The sequence below is a fragment of the Mixophyes fleayi genome, chromosome 2, assembly GCF_038048845.1.
Source record: "Mixophyes fleayi isolate aMixFle1 chromosome 2, aMixFle1.hap1, whole genome shotgun sequence".
NCBI lineage: Eukaryota > Metazoa > Chordata > Amphibia > Anura > Limnodynastidae > Mixophyes > Mixophyes fleayi.
This window is the reverse complement of record NC_134403.1, coordinates 26,036,275-26,050,287: the sequence shown is the minus strand read 5'-3', so window position 1 is coordinate 26,050,287 and position 14,013 is coordinate 26,036,275. Positions and strand designations below refer to the sequence as shown.

At 42.1% G+C, this 14,013-nt stretch overlaps 1 protein-coding gene across 1 annotated transcript; it reads right to left on the bottom strand.

Annotated features, from left to right (window-relative positions):
- Window positions 1-275: 275 nt before the first annotated feature.
- CTSC (cathepsin C) lies at window positions 276-12,969 on the bottom strand. The gene is made up of 7 exons (XM_075198708.1): window positions 12,759-12,969; window positions 9,747-9,892; window positions 8,071-8,234; window positions 5,920-6,075; window positions 4,830-4,942; window positions 3,998-4,129; window positions 276-1,360 (listed from the first exon to the last, which is right to left on the bottom strand). The coding sequence occupies exons 1-7, from the start codon at window positions 12,931-12,933 to the stop codon at window positions 858-860; spliced, it is 1,389 nt and encodes a 462-aa protein (XP_075054809.1). The 5' UTR covers window positions 12,934-12,969; the 3' UTR covers window positions 276-857.
- Window positions 12,970-14,013: the final 1,044 nt, after the last annotated feature.

Below are 14,013 nucleotides of genomic sequence, written 5' to 3'. Positions count from 1 at the left end.
AGACAGTTATTACTATTCCTGCCATCATGTTTATTACAGAGACTTCTATACTTGACTTTTTAATAAAAATATTTAAACAAAATAGCTTAGAAACAAAATCTTTATTCAGCATCAATACAAAAACATTTTTATTTTTAAAAGAATCCCTGATTACAGCGCATTAAGGCACATAAAAATCCCTTTAGGGTGAAAACTCCAAGGGGTAAATTCATCAAGCCGTGGGTTTGAAAAAAAGATGTCTAGCTGTCATTTATTTAGTGCACGCTACAAAGTGACAGCTAGAATCTGATTGGTTGCTATAGGCAACATCTCCACACCTTGATAAATTTACCCCTAAGTGCACTAGTAATAAAAAGCATGCTATATTTTTTTATCAGTCATAAAACAAGGTGCAATAAGAAGTCTTCAGGTCTCTAGGCAATTATTCATGTTTAAATACCCACCTGCAACCTTTACTAACTAATGCCCCTTGCTTCCTTATGCGCTTTACTGTCAGACACTTAGTGAAAGTTGCAGGACATGTACAAACCATTCAGTCAGGGTGGAGCAGCCCTTTTAGAGAGATTCCCTTTCACATTCCATGAGACATTTTATTATTTTCCAGAAGACATGAAACAGACGGCATGTAAGTGCTATTCAATAACTGAGACTGCAGATGTGCTGTAACCAACGGCAACCAGACATTACTAGTCATGGTCAGATAAACTAATGAATGTGGATGCCCTGGGTTACAGCCTATTTGTGCAATTCCCACATCTGAATCACTGATACTGCACAACTGCAAAGTCACCTTTATGCAACTCATTAGGCAATTTGGATTTCCAGCATTAAGCTCTATCACCACTATCTAGTCACAATTAGAGTTTTGTAACAGGTGTTGAAACCACTGCTATACTTTCAATTGCACACTCATCTGTTCCCCTGCGTATTCTGAAGAAACCAGCTTCTCCCCAGGACTCCCCCCAGCTGTTCTTTACGATCCAATACTTCTCCCCTGTCTTTGAATCACTTCCATACCCCACCAAGAGAACGGCGTGGTTGGTCAACTGGAATGGGTTGAATTTATCCTGCAACCCAGTGTGGTGGTAAATCCCTCCCCCATAATGCAGAAAGTCATCATAGACTTCAAAAGCTACCGCCAAAGGACCACCCATGATCAGCTCGTATTTCATATAGGCCTCGTTGCACCCGCCATAGAACCCACCCACATAGTGGTACTCTGCGCTGTAGTATTTATACTGCTGATCTTTCAGAGTGCAGGGTGAGTCACTGCCAGTGTACGGGAAGTCTGCCTCTTCCACAATGCCAAAGTCTTGAATGTATTTGCCAGCAATCAGGTAAGGGAATCCCCCATCACAACCTGGAATGAAAGGACACAGTTTGTGAATGCACCAACATTCCACACACAACTAGATTCTGTATACAGGTAGAGCAGAGTTTATTGCAGTGAAGTGTGCATAAGAAGAGCCCATTTCACGAATAAGCAGAATAATTTGGTTGTGAATATTATTATTATTATTACTTTTTATTTATAGGGCGCCACTAGGTATCCGTAGCGCCGTACAGGGACAGACAGAAACACGATACAGGGTGAGACAGCACGGTACAGTTAACAAAAAGCACAGTAACTCAGAAGCTCAATGTAAAGCTAGATGACAGGTGAGAGCCCCCAGCGGGGTAGAGAGGGGGGTAAAAGGGCAGGAGGACCTCACGGTAGAGACAGAGCTGGAGAGCAGAGTTAAGGTGGTGGAGAACAGAAGGAGGAGGCCCTGCTCGAAGGTGCGTACAATCTAAGGGGAGGGTAGGACAGACAGAGACGCAATGGTGGGAGGAGGGAATGGGGAGAACGGAGGCAGAGACGGAGAGGGGGGGGGGGGGGGGGGGAGGAGAATGAAAAGGAGGGAGGTAAGGGGGGACAGAAGTGGGAGGGGGTAGGGGAGACTGGGAGGAGGTCAATTAGGTCAACTAGGTGGGGGACTGGAGGGCTTTAAGTAAGAGGTGGGTTTTTAAGGCCCGTTTGAAGCTGGACAAGTTGGAGGAAGTTCTGATGGAGCGGGGGAGCTGGTTCCAGTGGAGGGGGGCAGCGCGGGAAAAGTCTTGGATGCGAGCATGGGAGGAGGTAATCAGGGGGGGGGAGGAGAGGCGGCGGTCGTTAGCCGAACGCAGAGGGCGGGATGGAGCGTGAATAGAGATTAGGCTGGAGATGTAGGGATATTTGAACAATTGCAGAAAACAATGAAGGACATTTAATAAGACATCACCTGGTACTCAAAGCACACATGGGACAGGGCTTAGGGGAACAGTTTTTTGCTATTGGTTTACATTTTAGCAACAGAACAATAAACAAATACACTAACAAAACATAAGTAAATAAAACACAAAGCAAAAATATCTTTATTAGTAATGCTAGTCTGTTAAATGTGGGGGAAATTTGTAAGCGATTAATTTGGTTTTGTGGCTTGTGGGGAAATAGGCTTTTTTTTTTTATTAAATGACTAGCCCTCTACAAGCAGTTATTCATTTAAAGTCGGGGCTGGCGGGAGCAGAATATGTCTGTTTATTACATGGGAATGTAATTAATTTACTGTTGGTGCTGCTGGCAGCAGGGAATATGTTTATTAAATGGGAGTGCCATCTAATTTAATGTCACGCTGGTTTGGAAAGGGGGCCCCAATTATTAAACATGGGTGCTATTAAATGTCAGGGCTGTACAACAGGGGTAAAAGGCATATTTATTAAATGTGAACGGTAACAATTAAATTCTGGTGCCGATTGGATGAAAGGAGGCCTGTTTATTAAATAAAGCTACTGATTTAACGTTTGACTGGTTGAGAGAGAGGGAGGCCTAGATTGGTCACTCGCTGCTCGGCTTTCCAGGAAGTGAATAGTAACCGTCGCTTTTCCAAACAGAACTCCAAGATTCTAGGATCCAGCCAAGCAGCAATGGACCATAAGACACCAGCAACAGCACCAGGTAGTCAAAGCAGCAAGAATAGGTAGGAGAGCTTAGCACAGTTGTGGAGATTGGTCTACAACTTGTAGAGGGATAGGCATGTCCATATCGTAGAATGACTACGACACCCCTGCCCCCCCTACCCCGTTTTGGGCCAATCAAGTAACAGCAATCAAAGATGACAAATGCACACATCAAATCATCAATATCTGTTCCTCTCAACTGTATTTCCTTTGTAGCAGGACGGGCTCCATTGGCCAGTTTGCCTAAAATAAATGTGCTCCGTCATTTTACTTCTGAAGGCCAACTTCAGGGACTGTTTAGACGTTTCACAAGAGGCCTTGCAACAAAACTGTTACGATAATATGATGGTAGTCTCCAAAAGTTACGTTAGCTAAGCAAGACCCGGCTACTTACAATGGGGGATCCACCAACATAACCGAACTCTTTTATAAACCTCCGCTAACTGTGAGCTGTAACCAGTTCTGAAAGTGGGCGCTGCACCCCCTTACACAAGGTTAAAGGCTCAGAGTGGTGCACCATTTGTGTATGAAGGTGGGGGGATAGTAGTGTAATGATGGTAATGAGAGTAAGTGCAGAAAAATCTAAATTTCGGTGCAAATATTGTTAAGCGAGCAGTGTTTGTTAAAGGCAGTGACATCACGTAGAGAGGCTTGCACAGAAATGTCAGCATTTAACGTCTGATTACTGTAAACAGATCTGGGGGTAAATGTATCAAGCTGAGTTTTCCGGCGAGTTTGAAAAGTGGAGATGTTGCCTATAGCAACCAATCAGATTCCAGCTGTCATTTTGTAGAATGTACTAAACAAATGATAGCTAAAATCGGATTGGTTTTTCAAACCCGCCGGAAAACTCTCAGCTTGATACATTTACCCCCTGGTATGAAAGGGAGAGCAACACAACCCTTACACAAATGCATTTTGCTTGTGTTGGTTTCACTTTAATAGACTTATGCCATCATATCAGATCTGTACAGGTTTCCAAATCACCAGAGAAAGATACAGAAGGCAGAAACATTATTACCTTGAGAGTAATTACTGCAGGAAACCACCTGCTGAGGGCTCAGTATGGGCTTCTGCTGAAGTCTGGTCATGACCCGGATTCTAGATTCCAGCATTCCCATTGTAGCAAAGGAGTAGCAGCTCCCACAGTTCCCTAAAAACAAGCCAGTGTAAACGGTCTTCCAGATTCTCTCTATTCACAAAGTTTAAAGTCAGCTATTCCTTGCTACAGCATACTAAATTGCTTGAACAAAAAAAAAAAAAAAAAAAAACTAGACATCTTGCCATCTATACACACACGCCTAAAGTCCCTATTTGACATCACACACTTCTCACCCTTAAGGTTTAGCCAGAAAGAAGACGGACCAGTACGTGGGTGGACTCTAACTGGAACAGGATGTTGGCAAAATGCTCTGTATATTAACCGACAATCAGAATTATTGATCCTAATGCTGCTGTAATTCAGAGAGGCAGAAACAGCAGCCAATGCAGTATGTTTGGGGCAGAGCTATTTACCACATAAACAAATTCAGACAATGTTCATCTTGGACCGTTTAATGGTCAGCCTTAAAAACTGTTCTAACTGGCCAAACTGACAGGGATTAATAATTCTTATTATCTCATCCTTTCCCACTGAGTAATAGCATGTAGCAGACAGACCTTAAGAAATGCACGCACTGTATGGTTTCTTTCATGCTTGCACTCTGTGCATGGACAATATTAGTCTTTCAGTAGAACAGAAACAAGTAGTAAAATAATCTATTTTCAGTATCCATATTGGTGTATATTTACTTCTTTTGCGGTGAACAGGAGCCAGATAAGACTGTGAAAGTATGTTTCTGGCAATACAATACCTTGATTTCTAACAGGGCTAACAAAGTTAGCTCCCTGAATGTTCCTCCAATCCCAAGCATCTGGGAAACCTTGGTATTTCTCATCAGTAGGCATTGGTGCTGGCGGTGGGATACTGGAAGGAGTGAACAATAAAACAGTTATGAGATTTATGGAACAACTGAACTTCCAGGATCAGTAGGCAATCATTCATAGCCCTGAATAACTTTAGAACTTCTAGAGATTTGAGAGGTGTTGGTAGAATCTCAGAGTTTAAAAATGGATTGGATGCCCTTCTTATAGGTAATGATATCTGTAGCTGTAAGTTGTGGACATTGTGGAGGAGACTGAGCCACAGAACTTAACAGATTTCCAGAAAGTTTTGTCTGTCTACCGTGAGGCTAAACTGGCAACTGTATGTTACTGCAGAGGTATCTGTGCAACAGGTGACTGGTATTAGTGGGAGCAGGTCATCATTGCAGGCAATTGGGGGATGTACGACTGCAATAAATGTGTAGCAATAGGGACATTTCTCTGCAATGTGGCATTTCAATACAGCTGGTAGTTATGGATGGTCAACAGTGTAATACATGGCTAGGTATGATGGCAGAATGACAGTTTGCCCTGTAGGAGATGGCCACCATGTTCCATAACTATTCCAAGTTACAAAAAAAGTCCCGCAAAAATCTTTGTCAGGAGGTGGGTGTCACGGCCAGATCAGGCATGGGGTATAATACACAGGGCTCAGGACCTCACAAGTTCACCCGCCACAGCTGAACGAATCCCAATTACTACAGTTTATGACGGGGACAACTTTTAAACTTAATTTTAGTCACATAATAGCTTCACCATTTACATTATAGTAGAACAGTAAGATTTCAATACACTACTGTGCCAGGCCGTTCAGCACGCCTTTGTTTCATAAGCAAGAGGAGCAGGTTGGTTACTTGGCCCAGTGGTAAGAGTAATTTACTAAGCCAGACCAGAAGTATCACGTCTGCTTTGGGTGCATTCATTCTGCAACTAATGCTGCTCTTATGAGGAATGCATTTACAACTTGCTCCAGAGCTAGTTACACAGGACTACTTTTATATAATGCATATTTGTAAATACCTTGGAATTCTAGATTTACGGCCACCAGTTCTTCTAAGAAGATCCTCCATGGACATTCCTTCATATTCAGGGTACGCTTTTGCAGTCCAAGATTTCTGAACAGAGTTTATTTGTTCCAGAAACATAGGGTTGTGTCTGAAAGGCTTGCTAGAGAGCCTGCAAGACAAAAATAATGATTTTTCATTCAACTCCCATAAGCTAAAGAGTTTGTGCTGTAGGAAGATGCAAGTTTAGTCTACATCAGCCATTGTGACCCAATATATAGCACATCGTATTCAGGAATAACAATCCCCAACAAGACACTGCGGTATAATTTATGGCCCCCAGATGTACACAGCACTTCCATGCATGGCATAAGTTTACTGTACAATGTTTGAAGACTACTCATATTGCACAATGCCTCTTATGAAACCATGTGTAAAACGTTTTGGGCTAATTGATGGATCATCAATCAACTGAATTGAGGTTTTTTTATTTTTTTCAGTTTCAACATCAGAAGTGTATGTATGTATGACATTTTTTTTCTCCAGACACAGTGAACATATGCTGGAGGGGAACTGTTATGGTAAAGTTTGAATGCGCAATGTGCCGTTTGATCTTCGGACCATCTGCGATTGTTACTAGTCTTCAGAGACACTGGAACTTCTCTACATTTATACTAGTGGTGGGCAACCTCTTCCAACGCCACATTTGCAGCCCTCCAACCTCCTAGTGGGCCAGCACAGAGGAAGGAGAGAGAGCACACTGCACTCCCTCCTCCTCAGTTATGCTGCCTGACCTCCCTGCATCACCTGAGGAGGTTACGCGATGCAGAAGTCCTCTGCCCTCAGTCTGCCTTCTTCTCAGCTTTAACAAAGCAGAGAATAAAAGCAGGAGCAGGCAACTGGGCTGCTGTAGGTGGTCCGCAGGCTGCCTGTTGCCCCACCATTGATCTATAAAAAGTGCTCTTTAACACTTGAAGTTTACCTTCCCCAGTGGGATGTTTTGGTTCCCAATTCAGATGGAGCAACATTATTTCAGCAAAGCCTGATTTTCTTGTTGCGGCATAGGCCAGTATTACATTTTTAATTAGAAGACTAAACCTTATAATCAAACATAACATTTGTTTGTGGCCATGCAAGAACAGTGATTTTTGGAACAGTGAAGTCATGCTCTGTAGATTTTGTATCAATACTTGGTGTATTTAATCTCAATTATTTTAAAGATACAAATTACATAACATTAAAGTATTAAATGTATTTTTTTATATTCAATATTTTTTTAAGGCACACATAGCACAAGTTTCTCAACTTCCCCAGAGATAAGAAGTCTACACTAGAGTTTTCTTTTCCCATTTGTTTTCTTAATTGATATACTGCACAAAAGTCATGTATACAGCTGGGAAAATGATTTAGACAGACAGCACAATTGAGAGTCAGTCACATCAAACTTTCCAATTGTGCTAAACTTGGTCATTCAAGCAGCAAGAAGAAGACAGGGTTGTGTTGGACGGGTCACCAGATCGTACCATTAACCTAAATCAGACTTACTCCATCAGTCTATATCCATACCTCCCAACTATCCTGATTCCAGCAGGACAGTACTGATTTCAAGTGGACTATCCCGCTGGAATCGGGACAGTCGCGAGCTATGCCCACAGAAACATTAGAGAACTCCTGGCTACTATAGTACAATGGATTTCGGGTCAGATAAGAGCTCCAACACAATGGCCGCGGCCGTGTGCAGACAGTAACTGCAGAAGGAGCTGCTCTGATGAGCTAGTGAAAGGGGTGTATATATGCAAATGAAGGCTGTGGCTTCAGGGGAATGGCTTGTATTATTGTTACGTTGTGACCAGCACGTCTTATGCCCAAATGACCAGTTCAAGCCTCCAGCATATTTACACAGACCAACTACATACCCAATGAGCCACCGACCTTCACAGGGGCGGAGTTTACACAAGTGGACATGGCTTATTTTGTCCCTCTTTCAGCACTCTAAACATTGGGAGTTATGCTATATCCCATATCATGTTTAACATTTGCAAACCTATGAACGGTCCAATGTTACATACTATACTTAGAATTCCCATTTTGACAACAGAACACAAAAAAGGAAAGTTATCTACATACAACCCAAGAAAGTCTCAAGCCCCCCTCAGACACAACTCACCATCCTCCTTCCTTTGGGAACGGTGTTGGATTTACTTTTTCACCTGATTTGGATGAAACTTTCTTCCCAACAAAGCAAGCCCAGTTACGTCCCAGTACATCATGCACCCAGCCAGGAAGAGTATCATGGCAGTAACTCGTGACATTGGAGCCATGTTGTTCATACTGAAAGTGGAAGGGACAATTCAAGGAGAGTTGGGGGGGGGGGGGGGGGGGGGAAACAAAAAAAAAAAAAAAAAAAACACACGTTAGCAAACCAGACAAGGTTCCATGAAATTATTCAAATCACAACCTATTCTATGCAGGATTTTCATAAAATTACAGCCTACATAAACGGTTTTAAGGACAGGATGTGGTGCACCAGTTGGGCCACCCAGGATGTACACCTTAATGTGTAAAGATTGTACAGCCAATTTGTGAACAAATTTGTATTCCTCCCATCTTCAAGGTAATACCCTGCCAAGGGAAACTGCAGCCTGCAGACTGAATAAGTTCAGCTGCAGCGAGTTAGAGGATGATTGACAGTCCCAGTACTAAAACAGCAGGAACTGTCACTCATTGGCTGCCCCTCTACGGTATCATACAAATGTCCCACCTTGCGTTCAGTGCATAACAAGCAATATACAGGATCATAAAAATGACTGTAGTACATTTCTCAGACCGTGCAGGTACCTCCTTAATAGAAATAAGTGGCTTTAGCCTTCAAAGGTCATATCACTGTTGGACTCAACGAAAGCCCAAGGGTTCCAATAATTTGGTTATGCATCTTCTGAAAACACTGGAGTACAGTAACATAAACCCAAAACCACACTAATACTAAGATGCATCAATCATAAGACCCACTGGAATCAAATTATGTTTTTTTTTTGTTTTTAATATAGAACTCTAGTCAAGGCATGGACACAGGTATTGGACCTATTGGCACTAATAATATGCCTGATGTCAGGGGCATATTTTTTGACATGTAATGCTCTACTCTAAGTGAACACAGAGAAATCCTTGGATTGTCCTCACATTGAGCCCCCACATCTGACATGTAATTGTACACTCGGATGGTAAACACCAACTGCAACAAAATTAAACTGTTCAGCTACTTCTTTAAAGGGAAAGGGGCAATTAGTAGCCAAGTCATCTACGGTGTCCCAGGGTTGTGTATAGAACACTCCGATATAGATGTACAGCATGGAACACTTTCTACAACAAGGAGACATGTATTCCATTGATACATTCGCCATGATCCATTGATTCGCCCCCCTTCACTGGAATGACCTCCCTCCTACTCTGTGCTCCTTCAAACGTGCACTGAAAACCCACCTCTTCCTTAAAGCCTACCGACCATCCACTTAACCCCTTCACCTCCACTCGCTCTCCCCTCTGCCTCTTCTGGCTCCCCTTGTGTCTTTCTGTTTTCCCTCCCTTAGGATGTAAGCTCAAATGAGCAGGGCCGTCTTCCCTCCTGTCTCCTCACCTGTTCTTCTGCTCCATGTTTATTGCTGAACTTGCCTGGAGTTTCTGAAGTACTGGTATTTTTGTTTATTGTTTTGTGCTGTTTCACCCTGTATAGTGTATGTTTGTATGGTGTACGGCGTCGCGGAAACCTTGTGGCGCCTAACAAATAAAGGATAATAATAATAATAATAATATTATATTATTATTATTATTATTATTAATACATACCTTGAAAAATGCAAACCACTTGTAGTTATTGATTACAATTTCAAAACCTTGATTGTAGATTAGAGTAAAGAATCCCAGGTTGCCAAACTCATCTTCCGCCACATTTAGCTCTTTCATAGTGATTTTTAATGATCTTTGTGCTGGACCTGTAAGGATAGAATGTTAGGTCTTGTTAAACTTAATGAATTTTTTTTTTTTTTTTCTCAACTATGTGGTCATGTGGGAGTCTTACAATACAGAGACAGAAGCCGCGTTTCCCAAAATTCATGAGACAGCCACATTTGCAGAAGTGACGTCTAACAGCAGGAAGTGTTCAACAATTCACAGACGGAGCCCACACAAAGTATCAGTTTTGCTAGCCAATTTGTTAATCTATTACTGCACATTTAATATTGGAAGTCTGTCTGAATGTTATTAGACTCAATATATTTACACATTCATGGTATAGTTATTTCTGGTTTGTGGTGACCAGCTCCATATCCCCCATAAGTATTGTCCATGAGTTGGTGAGGTTTTAAAATTTGTATATGCAACTGTACATAAGACTATTTGACTTTATTTTTCTTTACACACCCTCAAGCCCTGGACAGGTAGCCAATATGACCAGTGTATCACCTGATTTAAGCTGGAGAATATGGGCAAAACCCCATCTGGGATGTTCAGAGACAGATTTTGGCCCGGGATCTGTCCAGTGAAGTGTTTCCAAAAACTTCTGGGTACTTTTGGTACACTTCTATTGAAGCGTATTCCTTTGTCCTTTGTTATGTGTGCTTAGTTCAGTCTACTCCAATCTTAATCCAGTTAGCTTCTAAGTTAGCATTTAGTGATTATTCCAGAGCAATGGTGAACAATTGGTTGCCCTAAAAGGGTTACATGCACCAATCTGTAGTATGACCTCTTCCTATTCAATTCAGATTGAGTGAGCACATCACAGAGTCTATATAAAAACTTAGTCTGATTGTATGGGGAGGTCTTCTCACCAGCTATAGTGTAAACCACCTAATGCTTCAGCCAAGTCGCCCATTCATGCTTCTGCTAGTATTCTAATGTGATCTGCGAGCAATTGGCAATATCCCCAAAATATGTTGCCCACCACAGATAGAGACTGGCCCGACCATACAGTTGTTTCAGTGCTTGCCTGGAAGCAAGAAAAAATACGTACCATATTAGTTTTAGAACCATGTACTGAGATGTAAAGAGGATGTGGTATTATGGAAATTGTTCAGAGCTAACTTACACTATCAAGTGACCACTTGTTCTAAGGACAGAAAAAAAGGTGGATTTTTCCTTGGAATTTCCAGGAAAAGAAAACATAATCGGGGGCTATAGCTCACAATAAGTCATATGCACCAATATGTCACCCATCTAGTCACAAATCTGAATGGCATTTAAAACAAAGAGGTGTGTATATGAGAGAAATATATATCTCGGAAAGACCATAGACAACCCATGTTAGTGTGGGGCCCTGTTCTAGAACATAGCTTTCTACAGGACGCATATTAGAATACAACTTTTTGTCATTGTATAGGGTGAAATGGATTACAAAAAAAAATAAAAAATAATTTGACCTTCATGTCACATAGTTCTTATTTACATACAACAGCAGCAGAATTAGACACCTAAATCAGGTCACTTGTATTGATCAGGATACCAAATGTGTACTTCTCACTACAGATTCTGCATCCTTACCAGGGACAGAATAAGGTTTAATGTACAAGAGTCAGTTACCCGTTGACATTTAAAACCCTGCACCCACATTTTTAATGGAAGTGCAAATCAAGTCACTATGTTAAGGAGACGCATTATATTCAAGCCATTTGCAGTCACACTTAATCACATTTGGGTCTGCGTGCAGATGTGGGACTTTGAAACAGAGCAACCAACATCCAAAAGAGCCTGTCACTGCACTTTAAGTTCATTCATATCTGGGGACATACTGGAGTTATTTTCCACTGAGGTCTATGGCCCATTCATTTCATTGGAGAACTCATTGCACTACTGTAGAAACTCCATTCAAATGCATGGGGGCTATGGAGGTGAAGGTGCATCATCATCACTAGTTATTTATATAGCGCCACTAATTCCGCAGCGCTGTACAGAGAACTCACGGGCATAAATTAGATATCAATGGAGCTGGGAATTGATTTTTCTTTTAGACCACATCAATAGATATTAAATTAATCCCTTCAACACCTAATCACATTGCAGTTAGCATGGGAAAACTCTTGTTTGGCTAGCGGGGTCAAGCATATGTCTATCCCTAGACACCAGGCGCAGCTAAGCAGTCACTCTACTCTTACCACTCTAAACCAGTATTGCCACACCGCTGAGTCACTTAACTGCCCCAGGTAGCTTTTATTTGCAAATGGGATTTATCAACAATCCAGTGATAAACAGTGTTAGAAACCCTCTTGTTAATACATACACCTGGAATACTGCTTAAAATGCAGACTTATTCTAAGACCTATAAAAGGTGCATTTCTTAACACATCTGAAAAGTGACAGTTTTACTACAAAACATCAGTATCCATTACAGATCAGGATATATAATATGTTATCTGACACCAGATTCTAAAGAGCTCAAAAACGAAAGCACATAGATCAGGAAGTGGCCTGAACACATTTAGCTTCCTAAAGCATTTAGTACAGCCCGTTAACAAGAAGTGTACATGTATTATATACAGCTGCTGCAGAACCTCTCCAGTATCACAAAATAGCAACTTCCTGACAAGTTATAAAAGTTTCAGTTAAGTGACACAAACCCAGATGTCCCAGAAGACTCTTTAAACAGTAAACTGGAAGGGACTTCCCCAATTAGAGTCACACAGCTAGAAATAAAAGGACAATTATAAGAGAATATATGATCATGGATCAGAGTCTGACCCACAGAGCTTGCAATTCAATCTACATCAGGTCAGTGGGAAGTAGCTGATATTAAGGAGAACAGGGTCAACCTCCACAAAGTGCACCCAGAATGAATTGCAATGGGTGTGAGCCGCCCCCACCTCTCACCCAGGTTGGAGCAGTCGATGTCCTTGCTGCGGGCTCCTCCCTTACTCGGGCTGACTTGGAACTCCCAGGTGCCCTGGAGGTCCGGGAAGGAGCAGTTAGCCGGGGTGTCAGCAGCCCCAGGCCGGCTCCAGGCAGCCAGCAGAGTGATCACCAGCACCGAGCACAGCTTCTCCATCGTCCTTCAGTGAGTGCAGGAGACACCCTGGGGCGCATCGGGTTAAGTAGTGTACGGGGTCATGTGACAGCGGGGTCATGTGACAGCGGGGGCGGGGGCGGGGGCGGGGGCGGGTGACGGGGGATAGTCATGTGATGTGTGAACTCTGGGCACAGAGGGTGAGATATAGGGGAGAGGAGTCACTGATCTCCTGCTGGGGCTGGTTGTAATCTGCACAGCACAGATCACACATGTAAGACCTACATTTATATGCAATGGTTCACTGCAATAAGGTCACAAGCAGGAGATAAGCATACATGTCATATGACTGCAAGTCAGCAATTGCACCTATAATAGGATATATAAATAAATTATATATCTACTATATAAATGCTTAGTGGCGTCTGTGTGTGGAAAAAAAAAAACCAAGTTGCAGCGCCACCTGCTGGGCAGAGTTATACACTGACCTACTAAATCTTAGTGTGTGTGGGAAAAAAAATTCAAAAAGGGCTGAAATTTGGTAGGGCTCAAACTCATTTTCGTGAGGTAATTTTACCTCATGAACACACATGTGTAGAGGCGTGCGTTAGTGTGTGTGTGTGTGTGGAAAAAACTATTTTCTCAGAAAGGGCTCATCCAATTGACCTGAAATTTGTATACTGACATTATTTGACAAAAAAATTAGAATAGTCAAGTCAGTTAACTTCCATCATCCCCCCTTCCCCCCCGTGGGAGGGGTAGTAAAGGGCTAAATTTACGAGTTGAGGGTCAAACTCATTTTCGTGAGGTAATTTTACCTCATGAACACACATTAAAAAGGGCGCTTGCGTCGGGAAGTAACGCTCTTCCCCTGAGGAGGCCTGGCTAGGCCCAAATGCATGACAAGAACCTTTTTAACACCTTAAATAGCTTGATTTGACTAGAATGCATGAGTATCATGGCACGGGTTGACTTGTATATATATATATATAAACTTTTTTTCTATAAAGTTTTGAGAGTAACACAAGTATTGGTGTTCACAAACTTTTGCTGCTTCAGCGCTTTTAGACTTTTTTGTCAAAATACTGGAGTAAAATTACAAGCATTACATAATTGTCAAAG

What these genes read in the sequence shown, in the direction of transcription:
- CTSC (XM_075198708.1), bottom strand. Translation starts at nt 12,933, where the DNA reads ATGGAGAAGCTGTGCTCGGTGCTGGTGATCACTCTGCTGGCTGCCTGG. An exon ending in CGTAAATCTAGAATTCCAAG is followed by an intron (nt 4,943 to 5,919) that starts GTATTTACAAAT and finishes CACTCCTTCCAG; the next exon opens with TATCCCACCGCCAGCACCAA. An exon ending in CTGCAGTAATTACTCTCAAG is followed by an intron (nt 1,361 to 3,997) that starts GTAATAATGTTT and finishes CTTTCATTCCAG; the next exon opens with GTTGTGATGGGGGATTCCCT.